The sequence below is a fragment of the Mytilus edulis genome, chromosome 9 (genome assembly GCF_963676685.1).
Source record: "Mytilus edulis chromosome 9, xbMytEdul2.2, whole genome shotgun sequence".
Lineage (NCBI taxonomy): Eukaryota > Metazoa > Mollusca > Bivalvia > Mytilida > Mytilidae > Mytilus > Mytilus edulis.
The window spans coordinates 41408492-41432044 of NC_092352.1; the positions used below are offsets into that span (position 1 = coordinate 41408492).

At 30.8% G+C, this 23553-nt stretch overlaps 1 protein-coding gene across 1 annotated transcript; it reads right to left on the minus strand.

Moving 5' to 3' along the window:
- Positions 1-271: 271 nt before the first annotated feature.
- LOC139488347 (inhibitor of nuclear factor kappa-B kinase subunit alpha-like) lies at positions 272-21168 on the minus strand. The gene is made up of 20 exons (XM_071273881.1): positions 21064-21168; positions 19390-19487; positions 18886-19098; positions 18190-18348; positions 17360-17449; positions 16653-16777; positions 16314-16421; positions 15386-15515; positions 14714-14914; positions 13708-13842; positions 13023-13114; positions 11293-11394; positions 8501-8618; positions 7802-7914; positions 7000-7049; positions 6294-6396; positions 5087-5231; positions 4140-4282; positions 1962-3036; positions 272-818 (listed from the first exon to the last, which is right to left on the minus strand). The coding sequence occupies exons 2-19, from the start codon at positions 19483-19485 to the stop codon at positions 2943-2945; spliced, it is 2217 nt and encodes a 738-aa protein (XP_071129982.1). The 5' UTR covers positions 19486-19487; positions 21064-21168; the 3' UTR covers positions 272-818; positions 1962-2942.
- Between the last annotated feature and the right edge of the window lie 2385 nt (positions 21169-23553).

Consider the following 23553-nt stretch of genomic DNA (forward strand, 5'->3'; position numbering starts at 1 on the left):
CCACTCGACCTGTCAATTGCTATGTTAAGTGGATCATGAAATTGGAGTCAAACTTTAATTTGAAAAATTTGAAAAGTTTCAAAATTAGAAAGATCATATCATAGGGAACATGTGTACTATGTTTCAAGTTGATTGGACTTCAACTTCATTAAAAACTACCTTGACCAAAAACTTTAACCTGCAGTGGGACATTATTAGTTTTTAACTAACAACCAGCAATAAGCTATTAAGTGTTCCCATGATGATCAGCTGGTTGAAGAGAAAGGGTATCTTTTCTTTTTTAATTTTTGCCAAATTTTAAAAGTTTGTTAACAAGATTTGATTGACATTTAGTTATACATTATAATATATTTGATATTCAGCAATAATCTGCTGTAATCAAGTATGAAAGAATACAATAAAGTATTATTTTACAACAACACTAAGACATTGTTAAAATAGTTAAAACAAGGTGTACTGCGAGCTTTTCCTCACAAGTTATACACTGGCTAAAGATATAAATTTTGGCAAACCGGAAGTAGAACAAATGGGAACTAAAACATGTGATACACAGTATGAAATAATCACATGAATTTGGTGCCATATATACAGCTTTGACATACACTTAACAAAATAAAAATTTATCACAATAAATGCAAAATATGTAAAATATGTACTTATGATTAAATGCTCACATTTATAGCACATTTACAATGAGAAAAATTCATTTTACAATTAATCCTGGTTAATAAATACACACTGTACCGGGTAATCTTGTAATGAATGTTTAAGAAAAAAGGCACTCCAGAGTATGTCTTCAAAGCTCTACCATTTTAATACTTGAAAATGGGAGAGATCCGTTTGCGCCAAAAATGCGTCCTTTTGCGCCACAACTGTTTTTCTCCAATGCTACGTTTGCGCCACCTGTTTTAAAATTACATGGTATCATTTGCGCCAAAAATAAAATATACGATTGCGCCAATTTAAAGAAAAATGACTTCCCTCCTCCTTTATCCTGGCTTGGGACCGGCAGTTTTCACTGGCAGAGTTAAAGTCATTTTAAGTCATTTAATGGTTAACTTTAAAATATAAAACTATGTACAGTCGGACATCATATATATCTGTTTAAGAAGTTAAAGGCTAGAATTTGTAACTCATTACACATACAAAGTCTATGCGGCTAAGTTCTCCTTCTGCATATTTCTCATACTTTTCAACGACGAAACTTTCCTTTTCTGACACATGCCTAGTTTCTAACTGCTGGTGCATTTGTACTTCTCAATTTAATGTAAGTTGTAGCTTGAAATTTTACAATATTGTCCAAAAACACAAACATGGAAGGGTGGGATGAGTATAAGAGTTCATTATAATTCTTGTGGAATGCCTCTGCTCCATTATTAGTCCGTCTTGCGGTAGATGGAGTTTCGGCCCATATGGATGGAACAACGCACTGTCATCTACATATGTGGCCAAAACATAATCTGTGAACGCTTCTATTTTCTTGTCTTTTGGCATATCCTGTATCAAATCTTCAGCAAAGCAATCACCTGCTTCATCTGGGTTCAGAAAAGCTAATCCAAAAAAATTGTGTAACCACTTGCTAACATCACTGCCAACTTTTTTTATACTCTTTTGCTAGTCCATGATTTTGTATTTTACGCCACCATGCCTGGCCAAGGTGAAAACGACATGCCTTGATGACAATTCCTGGGAAAAACTCTTAAACGACAACGAGCATTCTCTCCTCAAAATCTACACGCACCTTCACCAACAAGAGTAACAATTATTTAGCGAATAATAATTTATAAGACAAAAATGATACTAAATATATATTAATCTTTAATATGTATACGATCAATATGTGTTCAGGTAAATTGGCGCAAATGAGTTCCGAAAACTGGCGCAATTGATACATTTGAAAAAAACCATTTGGCGCAAATGATACCCCTGAAAAACAGTAATTGGCGCAAAAGGAGTGCTGCCTTGAAAATGATAGGACAATTCATTAAATTTCTAACTAATTTTTAATTGGGAACATGATTTTGTTTCCATGGGACACCATGACCATCTCGCAATTTAATTTTCATGTTCAGTGAAACATAAAATCTAGGTATAAATCCTTATTTTAAACACTTAAATATATCTTTAAAGTTTACATCATAATAAACCATGTTTCAAGATGACTTAATCACAACTTCATAGTACACAGAGAAAGTGACTTCAAAGACTAACAGTGATTTTATTTCTGAAACAGGCCTCTTATTAATAACTACATCCAAGTTAATATATTTAAATTAAAGAACTATTCATGATTCAAAAATTTAAACAAGAGATATCATCATTATAGTAAATAAATTCTGACTACATAACATCCAGTGGCAAATATTTCATATATAACATGAATGAATCAAAACAATACATGAAGTGTGATCTGATAAATATACATAATGAAGTGTTAGTAGCAAATCCATTCATAATTTCTTAAATTAAGTTATTTACAAGAATTGATAATAATAATATTTAAACAATACATCATAAGATCAATGCTTTATAACTGACTGAGGTTTTTGTACTGGTTTTGATAATTATTTTTCCTGCAGAATGTTATTGCACGTAAACTAAGTGGTCCCATGAATAAGGTGTAAGTATAATGTGAGATTCAAATCAGATGGTGAAAGAATATAAAGTTAAATTGCAATATATTTGCTTATCATCAAGTCGGTCTTATGTAATACAGTGTCATAATCCTTTTTTTTTCAATGAATGTGATGTTGAACACCTACAAAATAACCCTAAAGACATCAAAGAACTTCAGACCTTACATAAACAAGCTTTCAAGTTTCATCCCATTGACACATCAAATTTCACATTGTTATTACACATAACTGAATTATAGTAAAATATGCCATGATTATTTTCTGTAATGATTGTTCAGCAAATACAACTACTTGTTTACTCCCCTGTCAAGAATTCTCCTGTTTGGGAGATAAAAAGTTCCAGTCCATAGAAAATAGTTCTTCTTGCTCTAATATAACATGATCCACAATGTCACCTAGTCTGTAAAGATAAGATCAAATATTTATAAGAAAATATGCATTGTCAATGCCCAAATATGTAAATACATACAGATATGAAAACCCTATATATTTCACTGTTTCATTATTATTTCACTGTTTTAATTTTACAAAAAAATAATATATAAATGCATTTCGTTTTTGTGTGTTACTGGATTGCTCTCTGATGTAAACTATACATCTCTTTATTATGAATGCTTATTAACATATTTCATGTAAGCTTAGTTTCGTTTTTGCATTAATTGTATTCTCCCATACATGTAAATGTTGAAGAGTTCAACAGGAATCATATTGCAAGAAACTGAGAATGGAAATGGGAAATGTGTCAAAGAGACAAAAACCTGACAAAAGATCAGAAAACACAGCCCAAGGTCGCCAATAGGTCTTCAACACAGCGAGAAAATGCAGCATGTTGTCATGGAATTTTGCCTAAAGTTAGGGAATTAGAATCTTGACTTCCTATATGAATGAACAAAGCCAATATTTGTAAACACATTTCATAAAACATCCTGACAGTCTGAAGAATTTATTCATATTATTTCACTCATACTGACTAATGACTACTTACTGTAAATGTGGAAATTATTGCATGTCTGACATTATCATTACAATTTTTAAGAACTGACATTAGCAGACAATAATGCAAAAATGATTATTGGGAATTTCAGGAAAATCTTTATACATTTATGAGATATCAAAATGTGATTTATTATTAAAATACTCACCCAGTCAATTTTTTACCATTAATAAAATCCTTGAAAATATTTGTTTTCCTGAATTTACAGAATTAAAGTAATTGTTGTTTCAAGACAAGTCTGATAGTTTGTACAGTCCAATCTGTATTAAAAACAGTTACTCATGGGAACTATGGAAAGTGACCTTTTAAGGTAGCATTATTATTTTTTTGAGCAGTGAAAAAATGGCAGATTCCAGCGTTGTAAATTTGATTAAATAAGGATCAGTTGTCATTTTCCTAGTAAGATATGTGAAAAAGCTCAGGTATTTTTTCTTTTATTTCCCTCACCATGGAAGCCATATATATTTTCTTGGAAAACTGGATCATAGTGAATAGCTTGTATTACTTACTTTTTATTTAAATCTTTGGAGCTGGCAACAACTTTGCTGGTTTCAATTGAAGATTCACCACAGATAGACATCAACATACTAGCCTGTTCATTAGAAGAGCTACTAGATTTTGAATCTTGTCGATTTATCACATTGTTCTTTAACTGTAAATTAATTCATATATGTTATTTTTAATCTAATAAACTAACTTCTAAATAGTAATTTAATGGTCTTCTTTTCATAACTAATACTTTTCTAGCAGATTTTTTTTAAAGATGGCAAATGATTACTGTCTCATCCATGCAAAAGTTTTAATAAGTCCTTTATCATTAGATATCCTTGGTCAATTCAGCAAAGAGAAAATTAATTCAACCTTACAAACTAAATCTAACAGACCTTACAAACAAGTGAGCACTTAATTAGTGAATTGTAACACAATTCACATATGCTAAAGTAGGTATTTAAGATAAATTTGCAGATCATTGTCATTCTGAACTATGAAATAAATGGCTTTTTTTCTGTAACCTCCATTATTCAACAATAAACATTAAATTTTATAACTATTTAAATAAGACAACCTCAAATTTTCCAGATTTTATTGTTGGGCCAACTTATAAGATTCTACAAAAAGTACCATTTTACAAAGAAATGTATATGGGCTTATTAAAACTGATAAATATTTGCATCTAACCATCCAAAACTGATAAATTTAACCCATTAAAAAATCACTTTTTTTTATCATAAGAAATTCATATTAAAGTCACAAAAAGCATGTAATAATCTTTTCAAAGATGTGAGGAATGTGATCTTGTATTCCAGATGTACATTTTGTCTACAAGACTCGTCAGTAATCCTCAAACTAAAACAGTTAAAATTTAAAGACCATTGAGGACCAAAAAGGCTGACACATGTATCATTCACAATAAAATTCAATTATTTTTTTACCTAGAAATTAAATTTATACTTACAGTAAAATTAAGTAATTTCCATATATTATCTTGTCGTTGTTTTTGTATACTTAATAAGTTTTGGTTAACCTCTGCCAGTTCTCTATTTTGTTGTTTAATCTCTGGTTCTAACTGGGACAGTTCACACTTACAGGAACATATTTTTCTGTAAAAATTTACTTCCATGATTACTAAATGATTACTAAAGGACATGGTACACTAAGTGCCATATTTGGCCCCCTATTTGTCAAAAAAATCATTTTCATCTTATAAATGAATCTGTCGTAAAAAAACAAGAATTTACGTCAAAATAGTAGTATCCGATCGAAATCTGAGAAAGGGCTGAAAATATCTGCATTTGTTACTGACACCATCAACTCAAGCAAGAATACTATGATAGGTGCTCAAGGTTTTCAGTTGTATGATTTTGCCATTATTCAGATTCAAATTGTATTTTTTTTTTATCTTTATGTGAAGGTGGATTGTGTTTTATTGATTTAAATCAACACCTTACATAGTGAAAACATATGCACTCGGTAACCAGGATAAACAGACATTTTGCAATTGTCCCCCTGGTTGATTCATAAAATTAGGCGAAAAAGTTTTAATAATTTTTAAAATTATTTTTCCTTTTTTGAGTTCTTTGGAATAATTTGTAAATTCGGGACAATATATCTGGGTCGAGTCAGTAATTGCGCACGACTTGGTGGGGTTCGTGTTACTTATTCTTTTATATGTTGTGTCATGTGTACTTTCGTTTGTCTGTTTGTCTTTTTCATTTTCAGCCATGGCGTTGTCAGTTTATTTTCGTCTTTGGAGTGGGGGCCAAAAATTGCCCTTATTGTACCTTGTCCTTTCCTTTATCTGATACTACTAATACCACTACTAGATACATGTATTTTCATTAATAATAATGATAAAATTTATGCTGCAGTGCCAGATGTTTTACCAATAAATTTAATAGTATGTTATGCTCTGTGTATAATACTATAATTATGTGTAGATTGTGAGTAAAATCCAAGTTCAATTTACAAGGAATTCTCCTATTAAATAGTTTGCAATATTGTCTGTAGCATTTTTTACCCTTTGAACACAAATAAGGAGTTTGCACTAGATTTTCAGTCAATTCAACTATTAAGCAAAATACAATAATTTGCTACATTCTCATACCTGCATCTCTATTACTTGCTACTACAAACTTAAGAAAGTAAAGTTTGGAATTACTTACGATAAATGTGTAAATAAATCGTGTAGACTGCTGTCCCTTGTAATCACACACTTCACTACAACCTGTACCATTTGTTTGTGGTCTTTCACATTTTCTTTTGCTACTAATGAAAAATTTGAAAACCTATTTTAGAATATATATATACATGATTTTCTCAATCCTATTACATTTATTTACATGTGGTATCCTATTTCTATAAATTATGTTTAACTGTATTATATTGTTATGTTTTTTACTCATGTAAATGCACTTTTAGTATGTTATTTTTTTATTGTTTAATTCTTCTAATGTTTCAAATATATTAAAACAATATATGTATAATAAAGCAAAAATTTCAGATTTTCTTTTTCTATTGGGTTACGTCTGTGTCTAATTCATATTTGAATATTCTATCAATTTATAACAGATTATTCCAAAGTTAGTTCTTTTGAAACAAGAGCCGTGAACATCCTTAAAACTGAAACATGTGGCTGTTTTATTATTTATTCATAAAAGATTTCACTATTATTTACTCCATCACTCTATAGTACAAGCAAATACGGTCACTGATAAACGCAGATTGCATTAAAGTTATTTTGTTAATCTATTTAAACTACATGTATTTTTATTTTTCAGACTCTTTGTAAAAAAGACTCACCAGTTTAACCTTCTTCAAATAGAAATATTCTAGATAGAAATCATGATTATCATATTATATTCTTTTTACCTTTTCCAGCTTGCCTTAATTCTTGATATAATTCTCTTGATTTTCTCTCACTTAAAATATAAATGTACAAAATTAATGTAATAAATCTATATGCTTACATAAATAAGTTGTGATGCTCAATATCACATTCCAATTTGTACTTAATATAATCCTCGTTATAATTCTTAAACAGAAATACAGATAATTTAATGTCTGTAAAATCAAATCTGAAAACAGCTTTATGCCTTTAATAAGAAATTCATACATTGACAACCAGGTGCTCAGCAGAGCGCAAATGTTTTTGAGTTACCTCCCTTTCACTGCTCGATTGACCAGAAAAAACTAGTTTTCCCCCTTTTTTTTGCCCCTAATACCAAAACATTTTGAGCCACAACCCCCCAAGTCAATACTAACCATCCCTTCATGGTATGGAAACTTGAGGTATAATTTCAAAGAGATTCATACACTTAAACACAAGCTATGGTTTCAAAACTACAAAAATGATTATTTTGTGCCCCTTTTTTGGCCCCCAATTTCTAAACTATAGGGACCATAACTCCCAAAATCAATCCCAACCTTCCTTTAGTGGTATTGAACCTTCTGGTAAAAATTTGCAGAAATCCATTCACTAAAACTTAAGTTATTGTCCGAAAACTAAATGTGTCTTCGGACGACGACAACATGATAGCATTATACGACGCAAAAAAAAATTTGCGGTTGTATAATAAAAACACATAAATTATAAATCTAAACTGAGAATCTGATCTTATGATTATTTTGTTTTAACAAAGCCATGTGCTTAAAACAATTGTACAATTCTTACCATTCTTCAAGCTTTTCATTTTTAGTAATTTTAGAGAAAGGACTTTTATTCAACTCCATTATTTTAGTTTGTAAGGCTGCAGCTTGTTGGTCTAATCTGTCAACTTTCTCCTTCTGAAAATAAAGAAACAGAGCAAATTTTGATTCTGTAGTCTAATACGACAGTTAAGCTTCTGCTTTTAATTCAACAGTGGCAATCAATTTTTTTAATCTGCATTCAACTTAGACAGAAATGAACAATTTTGATTAACATTATAATACAACAGCTAGGTATAATTTTGATTTTGATTTTGACATATGACAGCTGAGAACAAATAGGATTCTGCATTCTAATATGACAGTTAAGGTGGTACATAACACTACAAGGAGATAACTCTGTAAAGTCAGCCTTAACATTTTAATTACGTTGTGTTGTAAAAGGAATATTAAGCTTCTCAATGATCAAAATTGGTGTTTGTCAAATTGCTATATAACCAGTGTAAATTTTCTGACAAAATGGTTGGTTCAAATTTTTTTTTTTTTATATTTTTGTTAAAGTATTTACTTTGACAAAATTTTATGAAAATTAAACGAGCCAAATTAATTTTAGTGAAAGTGTTGGGTACCACTTAAGAACAATTATGTTTTAGCATTCATATATAGTGGCTAATTGTTTGACTATCATCAATAACCTTAATAGTTTGTGCTATAGTATACATACCAAAGACAGAATATTATCAATATCTTCACCAGACTGAAGCCATGATTGGAACATATCACTTGACTGATGGCCACCATTACTTACATAATACTTATAATGATCTATATCAAAGGCTAAACTGAAATATAATCATAAGTTTTTTTACATAGGTCATTGTTTAGATTTTAATAGGACAAATACGGCAATTCTTTTGGATTGAAGTGCTCTAGGTGGAGGAAAATATTTGCTGCTCCCATTAATAAACACACTTTTAAATTGGCGTAAAAGAACGGAGCAAACTGAATTTGTGACATGCTTAAACTATTTACAATAACGTATTTAGATAGTTTTGGATGAATTTAAATGATAATTTACTTATAATGTCTTATGTGTTTAATAAAAAATTGGCTAATACAACATTTTACCATCGTTTGTTTACGTTTCCTTGTTGTGATGATTTTTGGTTTTACAAGCATGTATTTTTCCACAAAATGTTTATATTCTTACATCATCGTTTTATGACGTCTGGTATCTCATTCATAAACAAGAATGTGTCCTCAGTACACGAATGCCCCACTCGCACTATCATTTTCTATGTTCAGTGGACCGTGAAATTGGGGTAAAATCTCTAATTTGGCATTAAAATTAGAAAGATCATATCATAGGGAACATGTGTACCAAGTTTGAAGTCGATTGGACTTCAACTTCATCAAAAACTACCTCGACCAAAAACTTAAACCTGAAGCGGGACAGACGGACGAACGGATGAACGAACGAACGAACAGACGAACGGACGCACAGACCAGAAAACATAATGCCCCTCTACTATCGTAGGTGGGGCATAAAAAGCATATGACGTTGGAGTATGATCGGAACAGCCCATGCAATATATTCATATTTTACCACGGGTGTGTTCTCAAAGCGTTTAAAGGATGTCTATAAGAATTACTTATTTTCTTATTAAACAAATTGAAACACTCCATTTATGTCATACAACAATTTCTTTTGCTTTGTTGCATCAGACATTTGTTTCTTGTAGCATGAACATTTTACTGGAATCCAATGGCTGACAAATAGCAATAAGGTGTATCAAAAACTAAATGCCAAAAAATATCCTCAGTTTTTGTCAAGAAATACTAATCTAATCAATATTTTTTTTTTTTAAAGAAACATACAAAACTTGTTTTTCTTTCTGTCTTTATTGTGAATGTTTGGTTTATTATGTCTTTTTTTTCTTTTTTTGTTTGCTATAAGCAGCCCCCAAAGTAGCTTCTGAAATGAAGTTGCCAACTGGCCACCAGACATGAAAATTTAGTGGCAAACTCAAAATTTCAGTGGACAGGAAATAATTTCAGGTCGCCTACATTTTTTTTCTAGCTAAAAACCCTTGCTAAATAAAAATATTAATTTTTTGTTCTGTGTTTTAAGGTGGCCGGATGCTGCCATTTCCTCTTTTCATGTTTTTCGAGTTTTCTCCTCTCACTTTTCCAACGTGAAAATTGAGAAATCAAGAAATCTAGAAAGCAAATTCAAGAAGTCGAGAAATCTAGAAAGCGAATTCACATTAATGTTTTCGCATTTTCTCTTTCATGTTTTCATGATTTTGCTTTCTCAATTTCCCAATTGATTAATTTCTCGATTTTGCTTTCTCGATTTCCCCAATTTCGCGTTTGCAAAGTGAAAGGAAAAAACACGAAAACACGAAAAGGTGAAATGGCCGCATCCGGCCACCATAGTGTTTTTATATTGTCGAGTGTAGAACATAGTTTATATAAATCAACTGTAAAATAATAACGATTTATTTAACTTTATGTTTTATATAACAATCTGTGACGTTTAGCAGTAGTCCAAAGCCCAGTCAAACAAAAATCTCATTGGACTTTTGCAGAAGCACTGGTTATTGCCCCATAGGTCAAGTGAACATCTGAAATCGTTAGCGAAATTCTAGCCGGTATTTTATTGAATGTATGTCATAGACTATGAGAACAAGTTACAAAATTGTTGCCACCTTTTTATCTGTTTATTGACAAAATCGAGAACGAGGCTTGACTATGTGCTTTCAAATAACACAATCTTCAAATGCTAATGGGTTTCTTTCTAACGGCACATAATAGTCAAAGTTGTGACTGAGCAAAATACGAAAATTGATGGATCTGTGCCATTTTCAGTCAATGCTTACAAATGACCTACAATTGCTTGATGCAATAAAGCGCTATTAAGATCAATTTTAAATCTAAAAGGCACTTAAAATACAGTATCAATTTGTGTTACTGTCAAGCGCTCAGACGATTTTTTGAAACCGACTCTGATCAGGACAAATTTCTAAAATTTTTGGTCACCAGATCTTCAATATTCTAATAGCCCAAATGGCGACCAGATATGAATTTTTGGTAGCCACTCAGCTTTTCCAGTCGCCCAGGGGACCATTTCAGCAGACTATATTGAGGGCTGATAAGAGGTATATATCTCTGTTCGTTTGATAGTTTTCTTCTTTTTACTACTGATTTATTCATTAACAGTATAAATTAATCTAATATAATATTATACTCTTATATTAGCTCATATATTAGCTTAAATACTTATACTATGGATTAATTTATTTTTGTGGGTATCAGTGGGTTGACGAAATCTTACATTTTCATGGATATTCGATTTCGTGGTTTTGTCAAGCTCTGCATGTACAAAGCCTATAGAAATGTGTACTTCGTTGAACATTTGAATTCCTGTTTCACCTGTTCCCACAAAACCTTCAGAAATTGGTATCCAACAAGCAATAATGAATTCACAGTACTGCATTGTGCTAAGATATATACCTTTCTTTGAAATAATTTTTCTTTGATAATAACTGTTCCCATTCATTAATCATTATATTTTTCAACTTAACAAATTCTGAATTTGTCCTCAGCAAACTTAACCTGTAATGAGAAAATATATAAAACAGCTAACTTTATTTCTGGTACATCTCTATATATATATATAATTTTATTTATAGTGCAACCTGATAAAACATTTATTTTACATTCATTGATACAAAGTCATTCAGCCAGCCTTCAAAGGCTTACGAAACACTGTAAATTAATATCTATAATTTGGTACATCTCTATATATGTCATATATTTTACCATAACTAGAAATTGGTGTATAGAGTTGTCTCCATTCTGTGTATAAATTTATCTCCCTAACATTATACACATTGTAATTGTTTATCATTGGAGAAAAACATATCAAACATATAAGTATTTCCCAAAATCAAAAGACCTTTCTATAAACTTAATGTTTTAACCAAATTATGTAATGTTAAAGTAATTTTTAAAAGAGTTCAAAAATAGGGAAAAGAATTAAAATTCCAGTCTTCAAGAAGTGTATTAATGTGTCTTGGATTTTTGTTGCTTCTTTAATTTGTATGCATTCAGTTTTTGCTCAAATGATCAAGATATGGAATGGTTCAGTCTACACAAACCTATTTTTCTGATCAAATGCTGATGTGTTATATTTGTCCCAGAGTTAGGATCATTGTCAGTGGTTGCATTATTCTTAAATATTTTTCATTTGTTGATTAGTAATTAATTGTAAATATCTCATCTTAGGTAGCCTATGTTATATTTATTTCTAACTTGTACTCTTTGACCAAATTAGCAAATGGTTGGAGATTAACTCAAAGATAAATATTTAGTTGGAATACAATTTTGAGGTTTAGCATACGGTAAAACTTGGTTTAGTTACCCTTTTCATTTGACCATGTCAAGTCAGCTGCTCCTGAGGATCATATGAAGAATTGTTCCAAAACTAGCCACATAATATATATATACACATTACTTACTATCTAAATTATTCTTGTCTTAGAGCTTAATATTATGTTTGAATATTTGTCTATCATTAAACTATATAATGTCCTCTGATCTTTTTTGTGTTTTATTTTTTATTGTTTGGTTGCTGCATCATTACCTTTTACCTTTTTACTCATTTAAAAAATAGGCAAAATGCAAGACAATGCAAGATAAATTATTGCAATTCAAGGAACATCTTTATGCAGATAAAAGAGGGATGAAAGACACCAAAGGGACAGTTAAACTCACAAATCTAAAATAAACTGACAACGCCTTGGCCAAAAACAAAAAGACAAACAGACAAACAATAGTACACATGACACAACATAGAAAACTAAAGAATAAACAACACGAACCCCACCAAAACTAGGGGTGATCTCAGGTGCTCCGGAAGGGTAAGCAGATCCTGCTCCACATGTGGCACCCATCGTGTTGCTTATGTGATAACAAATCCGGTAAATAGTCTAATTCGGTAGCCGGTAGGTCACATTTGTGAAAGGGAAGGGGATTGTAGTTAAGACGTAAGGAACATATCCGATATAATTTGTGAAACGGTTATTCCATAACGGTCAACCAACTCGTGATGGCGTCTGTAAAATTTACGAAGGGATGATTTCAACTTCACCATTTGGAACTCTTGGTTGATATAATGTATCCTATATCAGAATGAGAGTTCTCATTATTGCAATAATCACCAAGTCTCATTGTGTACTTACATACTAGCTCTTTGACTTAATATTAGCCTTTTATAATCTAACAATTGTTGAGAACAATAATACACTGCTTCACCCCAGGCTTTCTTCATTTCCTGCAGAACAATACAATAACATGATATTATACAATACTTGTCAAATATTTATTCAATTTACTGTTTTAAACCAATAGATACATTTCTGAAATATTTTTCAATTTTCTACTGTAAACCAACTTGTTTTTGCTGATATTAACCTTTTCTAATTTTGTAATTTTCTGTATTTATATAAGGAGAAATCAGAGTTTTAAATGTTCGTATTATTTCTATTGGAAAATGACATCAAAGTAAGTTGCTAGCCAATTTGATAAGTTTACAGTATCATTTTCTTTGTATCCTAATTCAATGTGTGGTAGGATTGTAGTTTTTCAACATTTTTCACATGACAGATAATTAATTTCCATTGTGAAAATGTTGTGTTGTATGCATTACAAATAACTGTTTGGTTCAATTACCATTTACTTCTATACTGTTCCTTGGGTTATTGTTTCAGAGTCAGATCTGACCCTTAAATTTTAAAAATACATTCTGAAATTTCAAACAAATGGGATTTTTTATAAAAAAAAAATTCAACCAAAAAAAAGTAAAAGAAAAAAAAAAACTACTGAAGGAATTTCCATTTACAGAAACTGAAAGTTTATATTGCTCACCTGGTATGTCAGTATTATTGTAGGCTCTTTCACGATATCCTGAACACGAGGTGAAAATGGTTTATAAAGTCTCTTAGATACAGGCTCTATTACCTCCCCTTTCTTAAACAAAAATACAACCCAATCTTCATCACCCTGTGAATAAACAATAAGGATAAGTAAAACGATTAATCTTTTATGTTTTTAAATCTTAGAAACTCTATGAGTGGTCTGGATTTGGGACAGAGAATTCAATTTCTTCTTTCTTTAATCTTACGGCATTTTCTTTATCCTTAAAATTATGCTTATTCTGTAATTTGTATATGAAAATCATTTAACAATTGACTTTTCTGTAAATATATGATTTCTTCATTCATTTCTGTAATCAGTATTTTACTACTTATTAGTTTATTTTCCACAACTGTTCTGTATACTTTATATTTTCTATTCTTTATTTTTTTGCTCATTTTCTTTATTCATTATCTATTTTTGTCATGTTTCTCTTTTCTGCAAACCCCATCCAGAATATCCTCTATAACCTGTGTAGCACTGACAATAATCTTAGTATAGTTTCTAAGATTTTTTATGTCCAGAATATCAAATATGACCAAAGTTCAGCAATTCTATTATGTATTCACTGATGGCAGAAAAAATGTCAGAAGTTAGTGCATATTCTTGGAACAGCAGAAATGATACCATTTGGAATCTTTTTAAATACAAGGGGATTAGTTTGAAATTGAAAATTACAGCTGTTCCAGATTTTAACACATAGGGGATGGATGGCACTTAAATTAATAAATTATTGGGGGTTGATTATTCTTTAGGACTTGGAAACAATTTTAATCAAAGTAAACATTTTTATTTTTGGTAGTTGGGGTCTAAAAAAGAGTGCCTTCAATCCTTTACTTACTGAAAATCTGGAACAGCAGTTGTTTAATACCCTATAGGCTCATAATTCCAATGTTTTCCTGGCACTAAATAAATGCAAAAAATAAAAACATTTTATTTTAATCTTCTATGTACTTACGGGACTATTCCAACATTGCGTAGCTATTTTATTTGGATCAGGACTGGCACCACTGGCAAGTAGAATATCTTGTTCAACAATAGGAATTCTGGTCTCCTTTTCTATCATTTGTTGAATTTCAATCATTAAAGTCTGTTCTGTGATAGGGTATGATAAAACTTGAAGTTCTGAGTTAGTAGCTACATTGAGTATGTGTATCATCTGAAAACAACGAAATATAAGTTTTTTGCAAAGTTGAAAATCTTTACTTATTTATCAATTAGGATGAAACTAAGAAGATATCATCACATGTAAAATTGATCTTCATTACAGGGCAAAATTTGGCTGTGTTTGCTATGTTAAAATATTAAATTTACTTATAAAAAGATAATTTCTTAATGTGCAGAAAAGTTTAAATTGACTTTTATTTAAATTATAAGTTAAAAAATATAAGGTAATAGGGGGGAAAATGTGCATTCTGTAAGCATGGATAGTTAACTTACCATAAACATGTCGCCAAATAGCATTGTAGATTTCCTTTTTAATTTTATATTTTTACAAATTTTAGTGTCAAAATTGGTCTGAAAATCATAGGCATTTTGAAAATTGTTTTGAAAATCAATTTGTAAATGACAAAAATTTTAAGCCCTGTAAAAAGTTCTGATTTATAACTGGAAATAAAATCAGCATTACCTTCATATTCAAAATAGTATCTAGGAATGTAAAGCATTTAGGTCTGTTGTCCACCAAGCCATGTCCTCTAGACTTAGGGTCCCATCGCAAAATCATACGTAGCCACTTCTCAAAATACGCTTGCAATGTTCTATAAATTATAAATCATTCATATATAGGATAACCATACATTGTCTCGAAATATCAATGTTATTTGTACAAGGCTTAGAAACAGGTAGAAAGCAAGGCTATTCGTTATATACTGCAACTCTTATAACTGTTCTAAATAAAGTATTTAGGGTAAAAACCATCATTTCTTACTTTTGAGTGGAAGACGTCAAATTTCCGCGAACCTGTATGTTTTATTGACGTCATAAATAAAACTCTATGGAAACGCATTGTCAACGTCATAAAAAAGGTGATATACAGTCAGTGACTGTATATCACATATGAATATATGGTCAATGCAATTTGACTGCTCAAATAGCACAGCTGCAGTATATATTATATTATTATTATAAGCAAATTAAGCAAATTATAGACTAGACTTATTAAAAAAAAAATCTGCAGTATTCATTCATTGTATTGAAAGTGCATTTTTAGATTAACCTTAAGAACAAATGCTTCAAGACAAAACTGTATGACAAATGCATGAAACATTATTCAGATGAGGTGCATTCCTCCTGACTGTGTCTATGAATTTTTAAATTCATCTTAGTACCAAAAATGGTATAGCAATAGTGACAAGTAGTTGTCATTATATTTCATGTGTAAACTAAAAGGAGAGTTCTTACAGACTGTAGCAATTCATGATTATCTGGTCAGATTTTAATTAAATATAAATTATTCAGAAATTAATCCATTCTAACAATAGAGAATTTCACATTATGGACTTTATTTAAATAAACAAAGTACTGTGATGTAGATTCAAGGAACTTTAAATACCTACCTACAAAGATAATTTGGCTGGAACAATGTTTTAGAGAATCTGACCTCTCCATTTGAGTCATGGTAAGCACAAATGTCATCTGGAGATTTCTTACACACTTCTCTATGCCTGTAATATCAAAGTCATACATTATAAAATCATCAAATTTATGTCCTGATAATTTTTTTAACATTACATTAAAGAAACATACTTTTTCAATTGTAAAATTAATAATTCTGTTTATTCATATGCCCCAATATTTGTTTTTTGCATAACACAAGCACAAAGCTACTGAAATTTAAACTATAACATTTAAATAAAACCTAAATTTTCAATAATAATTCATCTGACACTACATACCATTGAACAGGTGGTGATTGTGGCAAAAATGGTCGAACACCAGTTATACATTCAAATACAACTGTACCAAATGACCAGTAATCCACTGTACAGGTGTACTTCTGACTAGCAAATAATTCTGGAGCCTGCAAAATATTATTGTACATTCTGAGTTTATCTTTTATCAATATATATATCTGTATTATTCTATGTTTGATGATATTGTATCCAGTATTTCCATTACAGCAGATTTCAGCAAATTGAAAACATTTTTTGTACTTTTAGTTAGAAATAGATCGTTTTTTATTCAGAATTTTTTTAATTTCTAATTGGCAAATTTGCATAATTTCTGTTTCTGGGTTTCTTTCCTGTACAAGTCAAGAAAAACATTGAAAATATCTAAATGTGCATGGTTTTGACAGAACTAACACAAATATTTCTATCAAAGTTGAGGATATACATTCTTATATCTTAAATACAATCTACATTTGGTTTGGTGTTTAGAAATAATTATAATGGATTATGTATTCATTTAGGCTATCTAATTAAATAGAATCTTCTGTAATAATGATTTTTCATTATTTCATTGGGTTTTGTCCTTTTATGACAAGAAGTTGTATTTGGAAAAAACTTTGAAAATTGTTGGTAATTCAACAATATTTTTTTTAGACAGTGCATACATTGACATAGTACTAAAATCTGCCTATATGATGTCAATTATTACTTACTAAATATTGCAATGTGCCCACAAATGAGGTACAAACACTACCCTGGTCCAGTTCTTTGGCATATCCTAAATCTATCAGTTTGTATATTATCTGAAAAGGAACAGTTAATTGTGTATTTTTTGGTAGATTACCAATTTGTCCATTAACTGCCATTTAGTCTGAAATAATAAATATAGTTACTCAAAATTTACATGGGTTCATTAAAGAGGCATAGGTGTTTATATACTGTGAATCAAAAAATTAATGTGGAAAAATGTCACCCTTATCTTAACAGAGAAAATTATGAAGGATTAAATTTGTATATATAAATTGTGTTTTGTTGCTTAAGGTGGTACCCAACACCTTTACTAAATTTAATTTGGCTCGTTTAATTTTCATAAAATTTTAGCAAAGTATTAACTTAGACCCTTTAACAAAAATATAAAAATTTCAAAAAATTTGAACCAACCGTTTTATCAGAAAAATTACACTGGTTATATAGCAGTTTGAGAAACACTTATTTTGATCATTGAGAAGCTTAACATTCCCTTAACAACACAACATAATTAAAACGTTAAGCTGATTTTAGAGTTATCTCCCTGTAGTGTTAGGTACAACCTTAAATGTTGCCCTTTCAAAAAAACAAGAACTAGCAACAAATATAGAAGTAAGGTTATTTCACAACCTTATACTTGACAATTGTATGCTCAGTGTCATTAGTTGATCCTAAATCAAACAACATTCACCTGTAACTGAATACAAACTATACAAATCAGGTCGCAGAAAAAAAGTTATTAAAAAAATTTCTCCCACAACTTAATGACTTTATTGGAAGCCTTTGTAATAAGTACCCTATCTTCTGAAGGTTGTAGAACAATGTTTTCTGGTTTCAGATCTCTGTGTATGATACGTTTACTATGTAGATATTCCACTGCTGAGGCAATATCCTTCACTAAACACCTTACTTCATACTCTTTTAGGCCACAACAACTCTCTGGCTTGTTTAAAATCTGTAAATAATAAAACCAAAATTATAATACTGATTTCATTTGTTTTCATAGGTTTGATCTCTCAGTGAATTTATAAAGCTTGAATCTTACTGCTTTAAGTAAGAAGCTTATAAAATTATATTCCTATATACAGTTTCAATGTTTTCTTTTGAGCAGGAGGAACTACTAACTTCTAGTATGTGTCATTTCAAATGGATGCATTGACAAATGGTTAAATGTCTAACATACAATCTATCAAATATATTTAGCCCAAGAACATGTTGATATGGTATAAATTTATAAAGTACAATCATTTATATGATCCTCACTTCTACCGCTCCATGAAACTAGAAAATTTTAAAAGTTCGAAAAAAAAACATCAATGAATTCTGAAATTGATACAATTAAAAAAAGAATTTTAGTAACCCAAATTTTTCAACTACCGGTAAATGTGAAATTAGTGCAATCAAAAATATGAAATAGCTTATTTGCAAAGCCTTCAAACTTTCAAATATATATAAAATTTACAAAGAACTCTCAATGTCTTAAGGATCAAACCTTTCTCAAATCTCCACCAGAGCAGTACTCCATGGCCAGTAATGGAAGATCATCTGGACCTACATCTAACTCAGGGGGTACATCTCTAGCACCTATCACATTCGGATGGACCAACTTTTTCATGATATTTACTTCCAGGGCCCATCTTTGTCTGTGACGAGCTGTCATCTCATTCTGGACCCTACATCTTTTCAGTGCTATATATTCTCCATTCTGATAAAAAATGATTAAAGAATGTTAATCTTCAATGATCTATATTGTTTCAGTTTGGAAAAATTATGAAAGTATCAAATTATTATTTCTGAAAAATATTTTATAATAGTATAATGATCATGAATGATGATAGCCTTTAAATTCATGTGAATGTCTGTTTTGAGGTCTAAGGTAATAAACATGTTATAAAGTTTTTCAAAATCAGGTCAACCCCTTAAGCATAATTAGTGGGGGAAACCTGCATAGTTTTTGTTCAAACATTGCCAGGTGACCTGGTCTTTCATAAATTACCTTATCCTTCCACAGATGTACAGCTCCAAAACCTCCAGACCCCAGAAGTCTCTCTTCCTTCCATCCTCCTTTTTCACCACCCAAAGTGGCACTCATACCTGTGGAAAAAATCATTTTGTTTGAAGGTTACAATTTTTTTATTTGGGCCTTTAACATGTTTACATACTTCAGAATTTCTACTTTAGATCTACAGAATCTATCCAAATATTCAAAATTGAGTGTTTGGCCTAAGTAAAAGTGTATCATGAAGACTTTATCTAGTAATGGGGATGCCACAGTATGATATTCTACATATTTAAAGGTAAATAAACAAGCCTGCAATGAAAATTTATTACATAGGCAGTGTGTCACAGTCAGTCAGTGATATCGCACATTATATGTACCTAGTTTTGCCATAGCCACAATGAAATACAACTGGAATCATTCTTGTAATTTTAAAGTCTTCCAAGGGACAGAAAATATTTAAATTGATCATGTTAATAAGTTCAAGTATACATTTAAAACATCGTTCCAATGATTAATCATATTTATCTATTTTCCATATAATAATATTACTTCATCAGCTAAAATTGGATTCATTTCATTCAAATTGTATCAAAATGAAATAAATTTTGCACTACATGATACATCCTAGGCAGTCTTTTTTGTTCAAATAAGTTTTAATTTGTGGTAAATGCACATTCCTTTATTCATGTTTTTCAAAATAAGCGGTTCTAAGATGGCATCTGCAGGACATTTGACTAATTCCAAAAACATGGTTTCCCTAGCTAACATGCAGCATGTTAAATGCCTAATTTTGGATACACATTTAACATGTTTAATTTACACAAAATCTTGAGAGTGAATTTAGAATTACATGAATTAAAAGTATGTTATTAAATGGATTTGTCAGAATTATCAGATTATTGGTTTTGTGAATTTATACACGTGCAGCCAAAATTCTTAGATGAGCAGATCATACATTCATACATTTTACATGGTACTGCACCATGGATACCAAATTGAAAGTAGATGTTCTATCTCTGTATACACTCATATTATATGAACAGAAACGAGTGTTATGAGATTGTAATTATTATAATTATTTAATCAGTCAAGATGTAAAAAGATGACAAAACTTTGAGTAAACCAATTGGAAATTTTAAGGAATAACACTTATAAACGTATTTACACTTTTGGTATTTAGCTGAATCTTTACTTCGAATGACCTTAGATCTACTCTGAATCACCTTTTGACCTCAAGCAACAATCACTTTTAAATTGTGACGTCAAATGTTTTAAATTATGATTTCAAAGTTTACGGGAACCTGTGTGATTTTACATTGTACGTAATGGCGTACAAATTTGCATACAAGTGTAAATACGTCTATTGATAAGTTGATAGCCAGTCATGACACACAGTCCCTATGACTCAGACTATCTGTTGACCAATACCAGACCCCTTCAGATTGGATCAGACTGATGTACCAGCCTTGAGATAATAACATAGGGGAGTTTGTTTAGTATAATAGTGGCATTAGTGATGAACTTGAAAATTAAATAATTGTAAACAAAAGTATTTTCAGTTTTACGGGAAATGTCACCTCAAAAATACTAAGGACGAAGTTAATTTTGTTTGGATTTAATAAGGCTGATAAAAGTTCGAATATTATGTGTTGTCTTGTAAATTAAAACCTGTAGTAATTTCATAGTAGAAAGAAATATTGCTTGTTTCATTTCACCATCACATTCTTGGAAATTTTTACTTCCTGCCAATGGCGATTGTAAATTTGGTAAAAATACGGTAAAGGAATTGTTCATTTCCGGTATTTTCATATACCAAACATTGACCCAGTTTTTGCTTGGGGGGGGGGGGGGGGGGGGGGGGTTGTTTGTGTAAAAAAATATCAAAGAATGAGAGGTCTTCAAGTTAATTATTACTATTACTATTAAAACATTTAGTGTGATATGACTTTACTTACCAATAGAAATCGATGTCACTTCCAAAATATAAAAATAAGCAGTTTTATACATGCTTGTCCCAAGTCAGGATCCTGTAATTCATTGGTTGTCGTTTGTTAATGTGTTACATATTTGTTTTTCGTTCATTTTTTGCATATAGATTAGGCCGTTAGTTTTATGGTTTGAATTGTTTTACGTTGTTATATTTTGGGGTCTTTTATGCTTTTTGTTATTCATTAATCATGTGTTTCTTTGTCTAATACGTTTTCCTATTTATTTGTATTGTAGTCCTGTAATATTATGTTGTCATTTCTATGTTATATTTAACATTGCCATTAAAGTGCGAGGTTTGGCATGCCACAAAACCAGGTTCAACCCACCATTTTTTCCTTTAAAAATGTCCTGTACCAAGTCAGAAATATGGCCATTGTTATATTATAGTTCGTTTCTCTGTGTGTTACAATTTAACGTTGCGTCGTTTGTTTTCTCTTATTTTTGAGTGTAAATTGACATTGCGATAAGACGTGTCACGGTACTTGTCTATCCCAAATTCATGTATTTGGTTTTGATGTTATATTTGTTATTCTCGTGGGATTTTGTCTGATGCTTGGTCCGTTTCTGTGTGTGTTAGTTACATTGTAGTGTTGTGTCGTTGTTCTCCTCTTATATTTATGCGTTTCCCTCAGTTTTAGTTTGTTACCCCGATTTTGTTTTTTGTCCATGGATTTATGAGTTTGAACAGCGGTATACTACTGTTGCCTATATTTATAACGGGCTATGTGATATGGGCTTAAATTGGCTTTGTTCATTGTTGAAGGCCGTATGGTGACCTATAGTTTTTAATTTCTATGTCATTTTGGTCTCTTTTGGAAATTTGTCCCATTGACAATCATACCACATCTTCTTTTTTGTATTGACGTTAGCTTCAGTATACACTGAACGTCTACCCTTATTTTCCTTGACTGAAGTATAGTATATAAACTATTGTTATTGTAAAAATTAAATGGTAGCTCCCTAAGTATAAATGAATATAAAAAGAAGATGTGATAAAACTGCCAAACTCTCCACAAGAGACCAAATGACGCAGAAATTAACATCTATGGGTCACCGTACGGCCGTCAGCAAAGCCCATACCGCATAGTTATCTATAAAATGACAAATATAAAACAATTCAAACGAGAAAACTAACGGCCTAATTTATGTACAAAAAATGAACGATAAACAAATATGTAACACACCAACAAACGACAACCACTGAATTACAGGCTCCTGACTTGGGACAGGCACATACATACAGTATGTGTCGGTCGGTTAAACATATTAGAGGGATCCAAACCCTCCCCAACCTCGGACAGTGGTGTAACATTACACCATAAGGACGAACTATAAAAATCAGTTGAAAAGGGTTTCACTCATCAGATGGATACACAAATAGAAATACGCCACATATCCCAACAACAGAAAGGCACTAAGTACAGATCTGAGAGTACCTGTAGCTACTGACAGCTAGACTAAGTTCAAAGCCACTTACAACTAATAACAAAAACCATGCATCTAAGAAGTGTTTTTCATCTTTCGTAATTCGCTTTAAGTTATGGTATCATCAGTTTTTTATTTGCCAAATGCTTTTTGATTTTTCTAATTAAATTGTACTAATAAAATAATTGCTTAACGTTTTCAATAAATCTGTCATTAATTGCTCAAGAAATGGCTACAACAAAGCTACCAAAACAAAACCAACTATCACATAACATATTATTATTATTAAAGAGAAATGGCTACAACAAAGCTACCAAAACAAAACCAACTATCACATAACATAAAGAGAAATGGCTACAACAAAGCTACCAAAACAAAACCAACTATCACATAACATAAAGAGAAATGGCTACAACAAAGCTACCAAAACAAAACCAACTATCGCATAACATAAAGAGAAATGGCTACAACAAAGCTACCAAAACAAAACCAACTATCACATAACATAAAGGGAAATGGCTACAACAAAGCTACCAAAACAAAACCAACTATCACATAACATAAAGAGAAATGGCTACAACAAAGCTACCAAAACAAAACCAACTATCACATAACATTATTAATACATTTGTTAACAAGAAAAAAGAAAATAGTTGAACTGAATGAAATAAGATGGCGCTAGTCGGTTACAAAAAGTAAAAAAATCCAATCAAAACTGTTCCACACAACAACACAAAAACCTGA